The sequence below is a fragment of the Phoca vitulina genome, unplaced genomic scaffold, assembly GCF_004348235.1.
Source record: "Phoca vitulina isolate PV1807 unplaced genomic scaffold, GSC_HSeal_1.0 scaffold47, whole genome shotgun sequence".
Lineage (NCBI taxonomy): Eukaryota > Metazoa > Chordata > Mammalia > Carnivora > Phocidae > Phoca > Phoca vitulina.
This window is the reverse complement of record NW_022589750.1, coordinates 10,955,478-10,973,762: the sequence shown is the minus strand read 5'-3', so window position 1 is coordinate 10,973,762 and position 18,285 is coordinate 10,955,478. Positions and strand designations below refer to the sequence as shown.

General features: G+C 46.2%; 2 protein-coding genes across 4 annotated transcripts in view; both read left to right on the top strand.

Moving 5' to 3' along the window:
• The first annotated feature begins 1,239 nt into the window (after positions 1-1,239).
• Positions 1,240-2,000, top strand: LOC116649307 (60S ribosomal protein L10-like). The gene has a single exon (XM_032432002.1). The coding sequence runs from the start codon at positions 1,280-1,282 to the stop codon at positions 1,922-1,924; it is 645 nt and encodes a 214-aa protein (XP_032287893.1). The 5' UTR covers positions 1,240-1,279; the 3' UTR covers positions 1,925-2,000.
• Positions 2,001-8,807: 6,807 nt separating this feature from the next.
• Positions 8,808-18,285, top strand: part of PRPSAP2 (phosphoribosyl pyrophosphate synthetase associated protein 2) — a 49,378-nt gene continuing 39,900 nt past the window's right edge. The window contains exons 1-5 of one of the 3 annotated variants that reach the window (XM_032431902.1): positions 8,810-8,984; positions 13,815-13,911; positions 14,163-14,313; positions 15,526-15,578; positions 17,672-17,738. In XM_032431902.1, the coding sequence (XP_032287793.1) occupies positions 14,195-14,313; positions 15,526-15,578; positions 17,672-17,738 (239 nt within the window). In that variant the 5' untranslated portion in view covers positions 8,810-8,984; positions 13,815-13,911; positions 14,163-14,194. Of the gene's footprint in view, positions 8,985-13,274; positions 13,912-14,162; positions 14,314-15,525; positions 15,579-17,671; positions 17,739-18,285 lie in introns of those variants that run through there. The other 2 variants (XM_032431904.1, XM_032431903.1) reach the window with 2 other exon arrangements.

Here is an 18,285-nt window from a genome sequence, read left to right as displayed (position 1 = left end):
ACACTTTTATTATTAAAAACCGGGCATTATTTTTACTGTAGGAAGAGGTTGTCACAGTGGTGAATGTTGATGGCTATTGCTGGTCACTTCCCTGGTACCCATTGCTCCCCTCCTAACATGATCTCAATTTTTATACCCCAAAGGGAAATTGATGCGGGCTCTCAGTACAGCTGGGAGAGGGGACAGTGAGTTCAGATCACATCTCCTAGGTTGGAAGTTGGAGCCATTGAAATTTCCTTTACACATAAATGACACGGTAAAAATGATTTTTCAGAAAGGAACTAATCAAGGAAAATCACGCATAAAATGCCTTATGAATCTAAGACTGGGTACCTTCAGCCTGCAAACGGCCTGCGCCCACGGAGGTTTTGTGACTTCCACACCTCAAGCCCAGCTGAGTCAGAGTCAGATGACCTTCTACACTGGCTTGAGGGGCAGGGATGTAAATCAGAGATGACCACACCTGCATCCCCTTTAGGAACATGGAGGAAGAGATTAAAGGGGGGAGGGGGGGAAAGGGTCTTCTGATGCTCTGCCACTTTCTGGCTCTGTGACCTTGGCAAGTGACGTTTCCTCCTTCTCTCCAGTGCACAGTTACGTCAGACCTAATGGACAAGACCACCGTTCTGGGTGGGGTCTGCTTTACAGATGGTTGCCCCAGGTTTCCCTCTCAAAGGAAAGTGGTGGAGGATGGCATTATACGCAGTGCCACTTGCTGGAGCACTCTCTTCCCCTGCTCCAAACACCAGGCTTGGCCCCATGACTTCCTCTGGCCAATGGGTGTGTTAAAGAGAGAATGACTCATTCTGACACCCGTTAAAGAATGGTAAGGCAGGCTTTATTCAAGAGGGTCAATCGGGGTAAGTGCCGGGACCACTGTGGTGGGGTTTTGCAGTGGGGGACAAAAACTGGGCTCAACTCGGAACACAACACAGAAAAGTGGCAATTTATAACCAGGGAGTAGGGTGGGGGCCAGTGGATGAAAAATTACCGAAAGGAAATGTCAAGAGGGATTTTGGCCAAAGGAGATTTTGGCAGAAGGCGGGCCAGGGTGATGAGACACCACCAGGGGGACAGGGGAGGGTGAGGATTTCCATTAGGTATGGAGGGTGATTGCATATGGAGGATGGGGGATTCTGGCTAAACGGACTTAGCAACGTTCTTACTTCAACTGGACAATGCAAATATGAGCACGGAAGTCCAAAAGTTGAGGCCTAGTTGAAAAAGAACTTAGAGGACTCTTTTCCTTCGGCGCGCCACTGAAGATCCTGGTGTCGCCATGGGCCGCCGCCCCGCCCGGTGTTACCGGTATTGTAAGAACAAGCCGTATCCAAAGTCTCGCTTCTGCAGAGGTGTCCCTGATGCCAAGATCCGCATCTTTGACCTGGGGCGGAAGAAGGCAAAAGTGGATGAGTTCCCACTATGTGGCCACATGGTGTCAGATGAATACGAGCAGCTCTCCTCTGAAGCCCTGGAGGCTGCCCGTATTTGTGCCAACAAGTACATGGTGAAAAGCTGTGGCAAAGATGGTTTTCACATCCGAGTGCGGCTCCATCCCTTGCATGTCATCCGTATCAACAAGATGTTGTCCTGTGCTGGAGCTGACAGGCTGCAGACAGGTATGCGGGGTGCCTTTGGAAAGCCCCAGGGCACAGTAGCCAGGGTCCACATTGGCCAAGTCATCATGTCCATCCGTACCAAGCTGCAGAACAAGGAGCATGTGATTGAGGCCCTACGCAGGGCCAAGTTCAAGTTCCCTGGCCGCCAGAAGATCCATATCTCCAAGAAGTGGGGCTTTACTAAGTTTAATGCGGATGAATTTGAAGACATGGTGGCTGAAAAGCGGCTTATCCCAGATGGCTGTGGGGTCAAATACATCCCTAATCGTGGCCCCTTGGACAAATGGAGGGCTCTGCACTCATGAGAATCTCGGCACTGCCCCCTCCCGACTCATGCCCACCAATAAAACCTACTTCCTGTCAAAAAAAAAAAAAAAAAAAGAACTTAGAGGAGCCTGAGTAGAGTTCAGCCAAGGAGAGACTCTTTGTCTGACATGAGCAAAAATGACACATGTCATTTCCCAGCAGGAGCTGTTCCGGTTGATGCATAATTAGCAACAGGTGTCTTTTTTTCTCTCTGCTGGGAGATGGACAGTGGCCCAAAAAGGGGTTGTTCCTTCAGGCTGGGGCATCGAATGTGGACCATGTCGGTTAGAGCTGCCAGAGGACCCACAATGGACACGTAGTGTTAGAAAGAATTCTTTGGGGGCGCCAGAGTGGCTCAGTCGTTAAGCGTCTGCCTTTGGCTCAGGTCATGACCCCAGGGTCCTGGAATTGAGCCTGGTGTTAGGCTCCCTGCTCAGCGGGGAGTCTGCTTCTTCCTCTCCTTCTGCCCCTTCCCCTTCCCCTGCTCGTGCTTTCTTGTGCTCTCTCACTCTCTCTCAAATAAATAAATAAAATCTTAAAAAAAAAAAGAACAAATTCTTTGCTGTTATAACCAACAGTCATCTGGGGCCCATTTGTTACTGCAGCAAAACCCAGCCCAGCCTGATCCACAGAGACCTCCTTATTGCCATTCACAGTGGTGCCTCCCCAGACAGGACAGGCCTTCTGCTGGTAGCTCTGACCAGCTTCCTGATGCCGAGATGAACGCTGTTTCCTGGCAGCCTCTGCCCTGGCCCCAGTTCGGGCCTCAGTGAGGAACAGGGCCCAGCTGCTCCCTCCCATGGGACAGGCCTGCAGTGATTTATAGGCAGAGAGGTGTCTCCAGGGTCCATGTCCAGACACTTCAGAAAGAGCTTCCACTTTATTTTGCAAGCTTTTTGGGCACCAAGCCCAGGACTGAGGACTATTTCAAGGGCCTTCATTTATATTTGAGACCTAATTTTTTTTTTATTACATCCAAAAAATGTTTTAAACCCCTGCAAAGCCAGTATTAATCAGTATTTAATTAAAGGCCCACACAATGTAACATTAGACTCCATCTCCTCATCACTGAATCTAATGTTCATACATTTTTCAGGACAGCAAAACACGTGGCTTAGATTTTCTCACTTTGTAAAAATTTCCCATAAAGTAAGATGAACGCTAATTGCTTAGATATCACAGATATTCGGAAGTTGAGTGAATCCCTTGCGGCCAAATGACTTCAGAAACAAAATCATATAAAATCCTTCCAAGTTTTATTTTACGGCAAAGACTTCCGTATTTTCTGCCATATGTGGGCACATTTTTATATATTTGATGGAGGATGTGGAGTGAGCATACAAAGACAAAGCCTTGGAAGAAGGTCTTTTTTTTTTTAATTTTTTATTGTTATGTTAATCACCATACATTACTTCATTAGTTTTTGATGTAGTGTTCCATGATTCATTGTTTGTGCATAACACCCAGTGCTCCATGCCGAACGTGCCCTCTTTAATACCCATCACCAGGCTAACCCATCCTCCCATCCCCCTCCCCTCTAGAACCCTCAGTTTGTTTTTCAGAGTCCATCGTCTCTCGTGGTTCGTCTCCCCCTCCGATTTCCCCCCCTTCATTCTGGAAGAAGGTCTTAATGTTGTTAGTGGTCCTTTGCAGGACATGACTTGGGGCCCCTTCCCGTCTGTGATGGAGATGGCTAGTAGCTCACCAACATCCACTCTTCTCCTTCATCCTCAGAGCTCCCAGACAGTGGTTCTCAAAGTATGGCTGTTGGACAGCATCGACATCCCATGGGAACTTGGGATCAATGTCATATATGGTGATATAATATCATTTATATATTTACAAAATTTATATTCTATATTTATTTACGAAGGTCTCACTTGTGTAGTATCATTTCCTGGGTGCTAAAGCAGGCACTTGGCAACCACTTAGCATGCAGGGGCTTACCTACCTCTTGGTCATCTCGTAAGGCAGGTGTTTCATCATTCTCTGCTGCGGCCCAGCTCTCTAACTGGGCCTGGCACGTGGTGGGTACTCAATCAATATTTGTTGAGTGAATGAATGGAGCTGAAGGTCAGCTAGCAAGGTGGCCAGGGAGGTACAGGCAACTTGATATGGACAAGTAATTTTATTTTATTTTATTTTATTTTTTAATTTTTTTTTAAAGATTTTATTTATTTGTCAGAGAGAGAGCACAAGCAGGGGGAGCAGCAGAGGCAGAGGGAGAAGCAGGCTCCCCGCTGAGCAGGGAGCCCAACGTGGGACTCGATCCCTGGACCCTGGGATCATGACCTGAGCCGAAGGCAGCCGCTTAACCGACTGAGCCACTCAGGCGTCCCTAAATAATTTATTTATTCATGAGAGTCAGAGAGAGAGAGAGAGAGGCAGAGGCAGAGGGAGAAGCAGGCTCCCCGCCTAGCAGGGAGCCCGATGCGGGACTTGATCCCAGGACCCTGGGAAAATGACCTGAGCCGAAGGCAGACGCTTAACCATCTGAGCCACCCAGGCGCCCTGGACAAGTAATTTTAAAAGCCCAGGAAACATTGACCATCCACTGGGCCAATTAAAAAAAAAAAAAAAAAAGGACCGTGCTTGGTGTGGGTGGGGATGAGGAGAAAAAATGGACACTCTTCATGTTTTTGGCAAGAATATAAATTAATACAAAATTTCTTGGGGACAAAATTTGAAAAGTGCATATCCTTTGATCAACAAGCTTACCTGGAGAAATTTAACGTGAAAAAATACTTGGGCAAAAGCGCAAAGACAGGTTGCGTAGATTAGTAAAAAGTGCTCAGAATTAGAGGTGGTTTAAAAACATCATGGTCCATCCATATTACCGTAGTTCATAGTAAGTGCGGCTAATAGAAAGTGGTTGACAACTGTGTGCCAGATAATAAGTCACTTGGTCATCACGACAACCTACTGAGGTAGATGTTGTGATCATTCCCCTCCTATAGCTGAGGAAGCAGGGACAGAAAGGTAAAGGTCACACGGCCAGTGAGTAGGGGAGAAGGAATTTGGACAGAGGTCATCTCGTTCCCAAGTCTATGCTGTTTAGTCCACGGTACACATGACGATGACCTTGACTTAAGTTCATTAACATGAACTGTCTGCAATCAATTGGTAAGTGGAAAAGGGAGGTTAAAAAAAGATCAGGAGTGGGGTGCCTGGGTGGCGTAGTCAGTTAAGCGACAGACTCTTGATTTTGGCTCAGGTCGTGGTCTCATGGGTGGTGGGATCAAGCCCCGTGTTGGGCTCCGCGCTCAGCAGGGAGTCTGCTTGAAGATTCTCTCCCTCTGCTCCTCTCCCCCGCCTCAAATAAATAAATAAATCTTTAAAAAAACATATCAGAAGTGAGCATCTCTCCATGGTAAGATAATGGCAAACACCTTTTTACTTCCCTTTGTGTGTTTGAATTTTTTTACATGTAAATATTAATAATCACGAAAACTATGAAGCTTTTTTCATTTTTGGGGGGGGAATAGAAAAAGAAAATCCAAAGGATAAGGGAAAGGGCTCGATGATGGAAGCTTCCAAGGTCCCCCTGACTACTGACCAGGGCACTGGTCTCTGTTGCCTCCCACAGTCAGACCAGCTGCCATCCTCCTCCACTTGGAGAGGAAACAAATCCATTTATTCCTGATGGCCAGAGATGCGAGGGTGGGCCAGCTTCCCCTGGTGGCCTCTTACTCCTGGACTCCACGGAAAGGTCATTCCCTACCCCGAATCCCCGTATAGCTGCTAATCTGAGTACCCATTTTTCAGGTGAGGAAACTGAAGCTCAGGGCGGTGCCCTCACTGCTCTGTCTGAGGTCATTTCTGCAATGAGGAGGCAGGATGCAGACTCTGGTCCTAGTGACTGACAGTCAAGTCCCTGAATTTTCATTTTAACATTTATTTGAAGGAGAAGTCTGTGTTTTCTGCTCTACCACCCTTCTGACAAACTTCTAAAAAACTATAGCAAAGATTCTCTTCCTTTAAAAAGAAAAGGTTGGAGGGGAATGTCTTAGGCTTGGTGTCTTGATTCATATTTTATGTGCAAAAGTTTGACCCTTGAATGTGGTCAATGAAGTGATGCAGGCAGGCTGATCACTTCCATAATATATAAAGACTTGGAAACCTCCAAGTGTGCAAGGGATTCTCAAGCTTAGCAATAGACTAACCCAAAACTGCATTCAAGTGAAACTGACCACAGTCTTTAAATTCTGGTTCTGCTCCTTTCTTGCTAATTACCCATCGCTGTGTAACAAGACATCTCCAACCTCAGTGACCTAATCCAAAAATGTATTATTATCTCTCAATGTTCTGTGGTTTGACTGGGCTCAGCTGGGTGATTCTCACTTGGGGTCTCTCCTACAGTTGCTGTCAGGTGGTGACTGGGGCTGCGGTCACTGCTGGGTCATCGGGGCAGGATGTCCACCACAGCTTCCCCCCATGGCCTAAACCCCAAGGATAATGATAATGGGAGATAAGACATCGGCCCCAGGGATTTCAAAAGAGTCTTTGGAAAACGGAAGGCAGATGGACAAGTGGTATTTGATATAAAAGAGCAAAGGAAACCAGAAGATAAGTGCCTGCAATGAGGGGAAACTGATGAGAAACTAACCATTTCACTGGAATCCTGGAAGCAGTGCTATATCGGAGCAAGCCATACTGGCTCAGGAGAGCCGATCTGTATAATTTCCAGAACATTCTCTCTGTGTGGTGCGAGTATTATATAATTCTGTGCTATTGCCCACCTCCTTTCCACCAAGGGGGTAAATCTGAGGTCACCCATTTTACAGACATTTCTTGAGTACCATACTTGTGTCAGACACTGTTTTGAGTACTGGGAAATAGTGGTCAGCAAAAGAGACAAAGGGCCTGCCCAAACGGGACTTACAGTCTATGGGACCTGGGGTGGAGATATTTATGAAATAATCATCCAAGTAAAAACAATTAGCAATAATTAGCAATCATGATAAGCTTAATGAAGAAAAAGTACTTGAAGTAGATGGGGGGTGTTTAGGGAAGGCTTGAAGATGACAGCTGAGCTGAGATGCAGTTTCAGTAGGAGTGGATGGAGGAAAGGACTGCAGGAGGAAGGGCATTCCGGGAGGCAGGAACAGCACGTGCAAAGGCCCTGTAGTTCATAGATAGAGGTGAACTGGTGAGAAAGAGGCTGGTGAGAAAGAACAACAAGTAAGCTGGGGGAGAACCCGCAGGCCCCTGCGAATGAATGACTGAAACCCAGTCCGCAATGACTTAAGAGGGTGGAGGGAAGAAATTTATTGGCTCCCATCATTGAAAAGTCCAGGGAACTCCTGACTTCAGATTCAGCCAAACTCAACGGGGCTCGTCTATATCCCTCCCCCTTTCTTCTTCTCTGAGCATTTCTTCTTGTCGGTTCCCCTCCAGGTATCCTGACAGATAGCAAGAGAGGAAGACTCTAGCCTCAGTTCCCCCAGGAGGCTGGAGATTGTGTCTCCTGGGCTCCCGTTGGCTCAGCGGCCTAACCTTGGAGCCAATCAGCAAGCTGAGAGAGAGATGAGCTGTCCTGATTGGTCAGATCCATTCATAGGGCAACAGGTGTCGTGAAGGGTGGATCCCACGCTGCTGGCCAAGGCAGGCAGGTGGGGTTGGACGAGGGTTAGATCACAGTGCAGAAGAAGTGAAGAAAACCCAGCAGAGTTCCGTTTGGAGAGGATTCAGTTTTGTGCCGCGGATGTATCAGTGGGCTCATGGGCCTCGCTCTTTGCAGAAGTATGTCCCTGTACAGTTGTCAGGCAAAGGAGATGTCTTAAATGACTCCATTTCATGAAGTATCACCCAATTTATAACTCATAAGTTGAGATGCTTGTATTCCGCAATTGTAAAATAAGAGGTTGGCTGTTTCTAGCTAAGCTGCCCAACTTTTGATGAATGATTTCATGCCTGATGCTTGTGAAAAATCCAAAGCAGAGTTGGAGATGCAGTGCGGTATACGGGTCAGCTTAGTGCAGAGTTTGGTGCCGGGCATCCTGGATTGCAATTCTTGTCCACTTAGCATTTGTCAAGTCATTCACCGTCGGTGTTTCAGTTCCCACAGCTGTTAAAATGCCTACTTCAGGGCGCCTGGGTGGCTCAGTTGGTTAAGCAACTGCCTTCGGCTCAGGTCATGATCTTGGAGTCCCAGAATCGAGTCCCGCATCAGGCTCCCTGCTCAGCAGGGAGTCTGCTTCTCCCTCTGACCCTCCCCCCTCTCATGTGCTCTCTCTCTCTCAAAATAAATAAATAAAATCTTTTAAAAAAAAATGCCTACTTCATTCTCTTGTGAGGATTAAATAAATTACGGTTAATATATGTTAAGCACTTAAGAGGACTCGGTCTGACACATGATAAATGCTACATACGTGGTCGCCATTATTATGTTATATATATAAAATAAAGGCTAAACACACTTAAATTATAAGGAATTCAGGAAACGGATACCAAAAGCACCAATTCCTTTATAACAAAAGAAGAAAGGAAATAATTACAGTAACAACGGAGCATTTACTACTTGCCAGAAACGGAGCTAAAAAGCTCTGCATGTGCTATCTCATTTAATCCTCACAACCCCATGACATGGATGCTACTATCATTTCCATTTTTCAGATGAGGAAATCGAGGCTCGGAGGGGTGAAGTGACTTTGCCCAAGGTTACAGGCCAGTAAAGACTCGAACCCAGACATCTGTGATTCCACACGCTCGCTCTCGTTCACAGCCACCTGGGGGATAGCCACGTCCAAGGGGCCCAATGAGGCTCAGCCCCGCCCATCTCCGCCCCTCGTGCCGGCCTGGCCCCACCCCTCCAGCCCGGCCCTTCGGCCTCGCTCCTCCGCTCGGGTGGGCTACGCCCACGGCCCCAAGCCAGGTGCCTCCGCAAGCCCGGCTCCCGGCCCCGCCCTCTGCCCCGCCCACAGGCCTCGCAGTCGCCGCGGACGCCGTTCTTGCGCATGGAGTCGCCATTTTGCTCCTAGAGAAGCCGTCTGGAGAGCCGGCGCTTTCTTCCTTCGGCAGCCGAGGCTGCGGCGGGGCCGGGGCTGGGGTCGGGGCCAGGTAGGCGGGCGGGAGCCAGCGACGAGTGGCGGCGCGGACCGGCGGGCTCCGGCACTGCGGGGCGCAGGTGCAAGGGGCGGGGAGCCCCGCGGCGCCGGCTCGCGGACGGGTCGCGCGGTCCCGGGGCGGCGGCTGGGGGGGTACAGCGGGGCGACCCCGGCCTCGCGCCCGCAGCCGCCCCCTTCCTCCCTCCCTCCTTTCCCGTCCGGGGTCCGCAGGGCTCGGGCCCGGCGCGCGGGCCCCGGGGTTGCCCCGCTCCAGGCGCCGTTGGGAGTCGAGCCCTAATTATGGGACCTGCGGCCGGGCGGCTCAGAAAACAAGCCTCCAGCCCAGCCATCTCCGGCCCCTAATCTGCCACGGCCCCTGATGTTAAGTTGACTGGCCTTGCTCGTCGCAGACATTTGTTACCCTCTAGCCGGTTTTTTATTTTTTATTTTTTATTTTTATTTTTATTCCGCCCAGAACTCACCCAGGAGGGAGGACCTTGATGTAATTTTTAGGTCTTATTTTACTATAAAATGTTTCCCCCCAGTATATTACATTGATGAGAAGGATTTTTCCCCCTTTATTCTGATCCTGGCGCAGTTTAGGTTGTTTAGCTTTTACAAAGAATAAGGAAATGCGGAATGGGGATTTGGGGCATGAGGAAGTGTGATTTCTAATGTTAAAAAGATTTAAACGCGCAAATAAAAATAATTCAGTCACATTATTGAACTCCACTAAATCATACCCTTATTCCTGTCCGTATTCCTATCCTGACCTGGTCTATACCATTATCACCCAGTTTTGATTAGAGGAGATGAAATTCTGCTCTTACTTAACCTAGGGACTTCTGCATAGTCCCAGAGATTTACCGTTTTTATTGTGTTGAATATATATTCAGAATTTTATTTAATTACCCCATTAGGGATCCTTTCCACATGTCCAGTGTTGCTCTTAAAAAAATCTTGCAGTGACCATCATTGAGCACATATGGCTTTTTCTTTCTTCCCCTTGGTATAAATTCCCAAAAGGGGAAATACTGAATCAAAGTTCTGTGTTGTGTTCTTTCTTTAACACTTGATATCAGTTGTTTCCTAAACAAGCACGTTTGCTGTAGACATTTTTCAAAATCTGGATGTTTGTCCGATCCTGCTCGCTGTAATGCCAAATTCAGCAGGGGAGTCCAGTCATTTTCTGTGCTGTTGAGAGACAAGCTGTGCATACATAACTGTCTGTGCTCCAAGTCAGACTGAAACTGAGCTAATGTCTGCTGCTCGGGGGCCATGCAGGCTTGAGCACGTTTCTTCATCTCAAAGCCTCGTTTCCCCATGTGTAAAATGGGTCCTCATCTGGTGCCTGCTTTATTGAGTTGTCATAAGAATTCAAAGCACTCAGAAAATGATGTTTGCTGTAAGAAAACGTGCTGATGGAGAGACGGGCAAAGTGCCTGGGATCACAGAGGCATAGAGGATTAATTCAGCTTAGGCTTTTGCCCTACTAATTCTCTTCAGCACTGATATAAAAAGCATTTTTTTTTTTTTTGAGTGAGGGACATCACTAATAAAAATAATCATTCTTTGCACTTTATGATGCCTTCTAGTTCCATTTGTTAATCATTGCAACTCAACCAGGTCAGACTTTACTCAACAAATGTTTGTTGTTTGACAAATATCATTGAGCTTCTTCAATGTGCCAGGTACTAGGCTCTGGTCATACAGCAGAGGACATAATGGTGAGAAAAAAAATCTCTGTTGTCCTGGACCTTAAATTCTGGTGGAGGAAGCTGATTTTACTAAGCATCGATCTCTCTTGTCAGGAAGGGAGAGGCACAGGCCTGGCCAAGGGACCTACCCAAGGACTGGTAGCTAGGGACCGTGGAAGACAGACCCAAGACTTCACCCTCCTACTCCAGCATCTTTAGATAGGTGTTTGTACAGTGGGCTCTTTGGAGGGAAAGCATCACGCTGTAATGCGAGCCTTCCTCATCCAAAATATGGAGAAGTGGTTCTGAAATGATTGCTGGCAACAGCCAAAGCAAGTGGTCTTTCAGTGTGGATTCATTCACGAGACCTAATAGGTTGTCAAATCTCATTCAAAGAGGAGTAGGATTTGCTTTTTGAGAGGGGCCGAGAGTCTCTGAAGAGGGTGTGTTTTCATACGTGGTATAAATAATTCTCACACATTTACATTCTCGAGTAAATGTAGGATAAATGTAAAAGCAACTGTAGTTTGTGGGTTCCATTTCACACTGAAGCTTTGTGCTAATGAGCCTCCTGCCAGCCCCATCCTGGTGATTATGTTTCTGAGGATAATCTTTTAAAACTCACTTTTCTTGAAGCTTGGTAAAGAGCACAACTTCCATTTCCAGTAGGGAAAAGGAGAACCAAAGCTAGCAACAGCCCTTAGGTTTGAACATCTTATAGAATGAATGGTCACAGAACGTGACTGTATCGATAACCATTTCCACATGGACTCCCCTTCCGGTGCCATCTCTGAGGGTAGTCTCAGGTTAGGTTTCAGTTACAGAAACCTGGTACCTGAAGACGGGGCCTTAAGAGGCCACAGTCAGTGGTGAAGGGCATTTAAACTATGACCAGTAAGGAAAGGCTCCAGGAAGTAGCTTGGAGAAGAGAATACACAGAGCTAAGAGAGCCATCTAGAGATAGGTGGAGCCCTGCCCTGCGGCGAAGGAATTTGATGTTTGCTGTAAATTGTCAAGGGAAGGACAAGGACCAGGGGCTGGCGACTGCGGGGAGAGGAAGTTTAGCATGTTCTAAAAAGAGTTTGGAATGGATGGGCCCTCAGGATGTGGGCATCAGTCTCTGGAGCTCTTCAAGCGCCTGGAGTGGTTTCTTGGAGTGCTGTAGATGGGCCGATTGACCTCTAAGAGCTCTTTCTGCCCTCAGATGCTTTCCTTCTGAGTGTTCCAAGCCCTCTCAAGACCACTGTGGTACTTTAGGAATCTTCTTATTTGAGGTTTGTGGGATATAAAAAGAGGGCCACCCTATGTGTATTACTGTACTTGTTCAGGAGAAAACCAAAATATTAACAGTTGATTCCTATGTAGCTTCCATTTACCAAGCAGATCCTCTATGTGGGACACTTTGTTAAGTGCTGTACAGAAATTAATTTTACAGTGACCCTGTAGGGGCCATATTCATGTATGGATGAGGGAACTGAGGCTAAGAGAGTAATTTATGCAGGGCCTTGCAGGGAACTAAGTAGGAGACAAGATGCACACATGAGTTTGACTCCAAAGCCTATACTTATAACTACAGGAAAATGAGTTTCCTCTTCCAGATGTGTACCCTGTGTTCCTGAACACACATATATTGGTTGAGAGACAGTATCGGAAGATACTTAAGATCTCTTCCAACTTCGAGTATTGCGAATGTTCTTTCATATATACCAGCCATTCTACCCCACACTATGCCATAAAGCAGGGGTCAGCCGACTTTCTATAGAGGATCAGATGATCAGCTCTTTTTCGCCTTTATGGCCGGCACTCAACTCTACCATTGTAGCCATAGACAGTTTGTAGGCGGTGAGCGTGGCTGTGTTCCAATACAGTTTTATGTACAGAAATAGCATTAGGAGGGACCTGGTTTGGCCCGTGGACTGTAGTTGGCTAATCCCTGCTCCCGAGCCACCTTCCATGGTAGGCACCACCAGTCCTCCTTGGTCTCCTTAGAGCTTTGGCCATTTGTGCCTGCCTTTCTGTTTGTAATTCACAGGCTGTAGGTAAATTTCATTGCCCTGCTCTGCATTTCCCTTAAGAGGCACTCTGTGGGGAAATGGGCTTTCCTAGCCTGCTGGTGCTGCCGTACCTGTAAATTGCACCATCCCCAGGTCCCAGTGGTTCTCTTGCAGTTACTGCAGAGAGATGCACACATGCACTAGGAGGCCTGTTTAGGATGGTGACCCGCTAAATGAGCCATCTCCAGTACCAGGGAGTATTTGCAGCAGTTAAAAAGGACCAGATGGGCATCTATTTTGTAACCCTGGGTTGTTAGAATATATCGTTTAACAAAAAGGATGATAGATACATTTGTACGATGATTTTTTTAATGTTAGAAATGTATTTTTGTCCTATCTTTTTATGAGGGGAGGGCCACGAGTGAATGCGTAAAGGTCTGATGGTGTCCGTATCAAACTAATAAGAACTGTCCATTCTGGGAGGGTGGGTGGGAAGGGGCCTGGGATGGGGGCTGGTGACTTTAGTTTAAACGGTCCTGGTTCCGATTTTTCCAAGGAGAATGTGTTTGTGTGTTACTCTTATAATTAAAATGGAAGAACAGCAAAAAAGAGCCGCTCAGCTTCATCTCTTTTCGTAATCTCCACCGGCCTTCCCTGGTGCCATCCCAAGTAAAGCTGCAACTGAGGAAGCACAGTGTGCTTGCTGGGAACGTGCCCCCATGCCCCCGTGGCCTTCGAGATTGTTGCTGGGGCACCTAAGTCCTGCACCTTCCTTGGGTGATAAGGACACAGCCCAGAGAAGGGAAGGTGGGAGGGCACGTGAATGTGGGATGACCGCCTCACCTCTGATGACTTTGAGGCCGGGGGCTTTTCTCTCTGTGCCCTGCTGCCTTTCATTTGGGCGGTCTGCTCACTTCCCCTCAGGGTTATTTTCTGGTCGGCCTTTTCTTGCAGTTCAGGAGAATGCAGGTGGCAAGGTCCACCTTAGATGTGGCTCAGGGCATTAGGCAGCTGACAGGCCAGGGGAGGGCTTTGGGGTAAATAGTTATTATAGGAAAATATAATGGGCATAGATGGGTTATTCATTATTTAAGGGTCCATCAGTCCGTGTCCTTGCTAATGGCTCTGCCATTTTTCTGTGTGTTAATCCAGGAGGACTTTTGTTGTCAGAGAATAAAAGGAGGTTGTCCATAATTGACTTTAAGCAGCAAAACAGTAAAACACTGAGCTCTTCAGCTCCACCTTTCTTGTAAGTTTATCATTTATTCCCAGTGGTCATGAAAACTAACTAAATCATATAACATATTTCCATAAATTCGGAACCCTAAAATCCAAATGAACTTTTTATTTGTCCATACATAGATGTAACATAAGAGACTCCATGATGGTGAACACTAATCTCCTTCAGCTTAAGTCATTTGCTATTTAAAAAAAGTAAAAGTTCATTCAGGTGAATTTAATATTCTCTGGCAGTTGTTAATATACTTTTAATCCCCCTAGGCTCTGAGAATTGGAAAACCAAGAAGGTTTTGATGTTTTGTGTGGCGCCACCTGAATTAGAAACCAAGATGAACATAACCAAAGGAGGTCTGGTGTTGTTTTCAGCAAATTCTAATTCATCGTGTATGGAGCTCTCAAAGAAGATTGCCGAGTGAGTTATAATCGTACCATTAAGATCCATATTCATTATGTGATGTTTTAAATTTGATGATTGCAAGAGCACTGATTGTTCAACTCGAGAGCAGATATTTTGTAGTTAATCTGCGTGTCATCTATATATTAAGGGCTAACCTTTTTGTTAAATATTTTATTTATTTATTTGACAGAGAGAGAGCACAAGCAGGGGAAGTGGCAGGCAGAGGGAGAAGCAGGCTTCCTGCTGAGCAGGGAGCCAGATGCGGGGCTCGATCCCAGGACCCTGGGATCATGACCTGAGCTGAAGGCAGACGCCCAACTGACTGAGCCACCCAGGCGCCCCAAGGGCTAACCTTTTTGTCAAACTGTCGTAACCCCCTACGTGTTTGTTAAACAGACATTTATTGAGTCCTCATGAGTGCCAGGGATTGTGTTCGGAGCCACCTGTGTTTAGAATTACTTGACTATAAAGAACAGTGGAGTGTATTCTCTATGAAAATAGTTTATCTAGATTACAGTCCAGTATAGTCTTAGTTATTTATTAAATAAAATTTTGCCAGAAACCAATATTGCACTGTATGTTAACTAACAAAATTTACATTAAAAAAAACAATAAAGATTGAACACCCTCCTGGGTGGGTACTAGGCCTTGATCCTAGATGTTGGGGATTAACGGTGAACAAACCAGTCAGGATCCTTCCTTTTTATATTTAGCTGTGGAGCCAGGCAAGAAGGAAGTCAACAAAACAAAATTTCTGGTGGTGATAGTGTGAAGAAAACAGTGTGAAAGAAACAATTTGGGCAGTTTGTTCTGCTTTAGCTTGGGGGCTTGGGTGCCTTTTAAACCTAGGGGATGGTATGTGACTTGAGAAACCCTCCAGGCAGAGGGGACAGAAGGTGCAAAGGCCCTGAGGTGTGCAGCAGGAGGTGTTGGTATAGACCAGGGGCACAGCTGGACGGCAGAGGGCACAGGGAGATGGTCGGTGAGGCAGGCTGAGCAGGACTCTGGGGGCCTTCTTGGGGTCGGCGTGGGGTGGCCGTGGGGGGTTAGGTAACGGAGTGACAGAACAGTAGCATATCCACTTTCAATTTTATAATAAGAGTGCCTCTATTTTATTTTGCTTTATCTTCTTTTTATGAATTTCTGAAGCATCCTCAAATTGTAAAGATGTTGGATGGATTATGTGTGTATTATCTTTTCAACTTTCCCCCCCTTTCTCTTCTCTAGGCGGCTGGGGGTGGAGATGGGCAAAGTGCAGGTTTACCAGGAACCTAACAGAGGTGAGCTATCTTGGACGTGCGTTACGTTGATCTTTTTGTGGAATGCGGCATGCTGGCTCGGTCCCTCATCCTCCACTCTTGAAATAGTTGGACCCAGTGGCCGGTTAGTTCCACACGAAGCCGGGTGGGCAAGGTGGTGAGAGTGGTGCTTTAGCTCCTACTGATACCAAGTGGATATAGAGTGTGTGGGGCTTGAACTCCAGCTCTCAGGCCTCATCCAGTAAAAACCACAGAGATGCATGCAGCTGGTCCACTGAATGGAAATTCAGCAGTTGTCTGAGTTTATGTCCCCTTGGGCAGAACGAGAAAACCCCATGTGGCCACAGTATTAATTGGTTGTTATTCCTTTTTTTTTTTTTTTTTTTTAAGATTTATTTATTTTAGAGAGAGAGAGTGCACAAGTGGGAAGGGAAGAAGGAGAGGGAGAGAGAATCTCAAACAGACCCCGTGCTGAGCTCGGACCTTTCTAAACTGCAGATGATTTAATCTGCCACTAAAGGGGATTGCATGATATCCTTTGTGTAGTCTGGAAGAGAGGGTAAGGGAGAACCGGTAGCAGAAGGCCCACGAGGAGGTTGGTCCATCCTTCGCGTTCATGAATGAAGGCAGAGAAAATACTTGGTGTCTATTGGGAAGGAAGGCAGGAACTGACATTTGTGGATTTCTCGCTGTTAGCAGATACTGAAGAACTGCGCTCAGGGGTGATAATAGGTACGAAGTCCCCAAAGTAGCAGAGCCAGGATTCAAACCCAGATCTCCCCGACTCTAAAGCTCATTTTCTTTCCTTGGTACCACATTCCTTTGTAAACACGTATTCTGTTTTTTCCAACATTTTGAATGAAAATGTTCAGACCTGTAAAAAAGTTGAGAGAATAGTGCAGTGAATATCCATATGTATGTCTGCTACTTGGATTCAGCAGGTGTGATTTTGCAATATAGATATGTGTGTGTGGAACCTTTGGAAAGTAAGTAGCAGGCATCAAGCCCTGAATGCTTGACCATGCTTCTCAAGAATAACCACGTTCTCCTGCACGAGTACACTCTTGTTGTCACACTTACAGAAATTAACGACTGTTTTCTAATTATCTAATATCTAGTCTGTATTCAAATTTCCCTAGTTGTCCTGGAGAGCCTTTTATAGCTGGGTTTTTGTTTTTTGTTTTTTCAAACCAGGATTCTTGGCTCAAGCAATATGTTTTTTTTATCTCTTTAGTTTCTCCTAATCTAGAACAGTTCTTTCTTCGCATGACATTGACTTTGAAAAATGTCCCATTCTGCATTTGTCTAATTGTGGCTGATCGCACATTTTTGGAGAGTAGGGATGTTGGACCTTATTTATGTTTACTCTCACAGCATTATTATAACATTGCTTAATAAGTTCTTTTTTTAAAAAAAGATTTTATTTTTTTATTTGTCAGAGAGAGAGAGAGAGAGCGCACATGAGAGCACAAGCAGGGGGCGTGGCAGGCAGAGGGAGAAGCAGGCTCCCTGGGATCCTGACCTGAGCCAAAGGCAGACACTTAACCGACTGAGCCACCCAGGCGTCCTGCCTAATAAGTTCTTAATTGTGCTGGTTTTATGAATGAGTATGTGCTCAGCGTGGTACAGCACTCACTCCCTATGTGAGAGAAGTAAGGGTAGATTTACTTTTTCCAAGTCAGAAACGGAATTCTTTTTGAAGCACGTAACGTAACCTGACATGTTAAAAAGTGTGGTTAGGGGCACCTGGATGGTTCGTTCGGTTGAGTGTCTGACTCTTGATTTTGGCTCAGGTCATGATGTCAGGGTCATGAGATCGAGCCCTATGTCAGGCTCTGTGCTGGACGCGGAGCCTGCTTGAGATCCTCTCTCTCCCTGTCCCTCTGTCCCTCCCCTCCCTCTCTCCCCCTCTCTAAAAAAAATAAAAAGTGTGATTAATGCCAGTGTGTTCATTATCCTTTACAGCACCTAAAACCTCATGAGTTTCTTTAACAGTTCCAGTTTCCATATTTTATAATATTGGGGATGAAACAGATTTTTTGTGTATTTTAAAAAACATAAATTTATATGTCTTTTTCATCCCTCCCCCGCCTTTTTTTTCCTTTTCCTGCCAGAAACAAGAGTACAGATTCAAGAATCCGTGAGGGGAAAGGATGTTTTCATCATCCAAACTGTCTCAAAGTGAGTCCTTATCCAACAGACGCAGTGTCGCTCTCTGGGTTTTTCTTTCTGGGCACGAGTGTTTAGAGTAATAAGAGCTGACTGGACAGGAAGAGTTATGAGCATTTGAAAATTGGTATGTCTTATTCTACTAATTTTTCTGACATAACTGTGGACTTTTACGTGTTCTTTCGTGTTCTTGAAGGGTGGAAGTAACCAAGTCTTGGAGTAGAGGTTCTTAATGAGAATAGAACCCATTACATTGCCTCTCAACAGCCAGAATTTGATAAAACTCAGAGGGAAGCTCTGCTAGTTCCCCAAAAAAGGCGGGAGGAGAGGTGTTTACTTACTTGGGGTTCTTAAAGCTTTGACTGCAGGCAATTTAAAAAATGATCACCAGTTCTTATTTTGTTGTGTAGATTAAATGAGCAGAGAAGATAAAAGAATAATGTATTGAAGGAATATGTATTCCTGTGTGGTGTGACGTTTGACAAACGTGTGTTCTGGAAATTGTCAAGGCTGCAGCCGTGTGAGCTTGGTGAGGAGTCAGTGCAGTGAGGTGTCATGT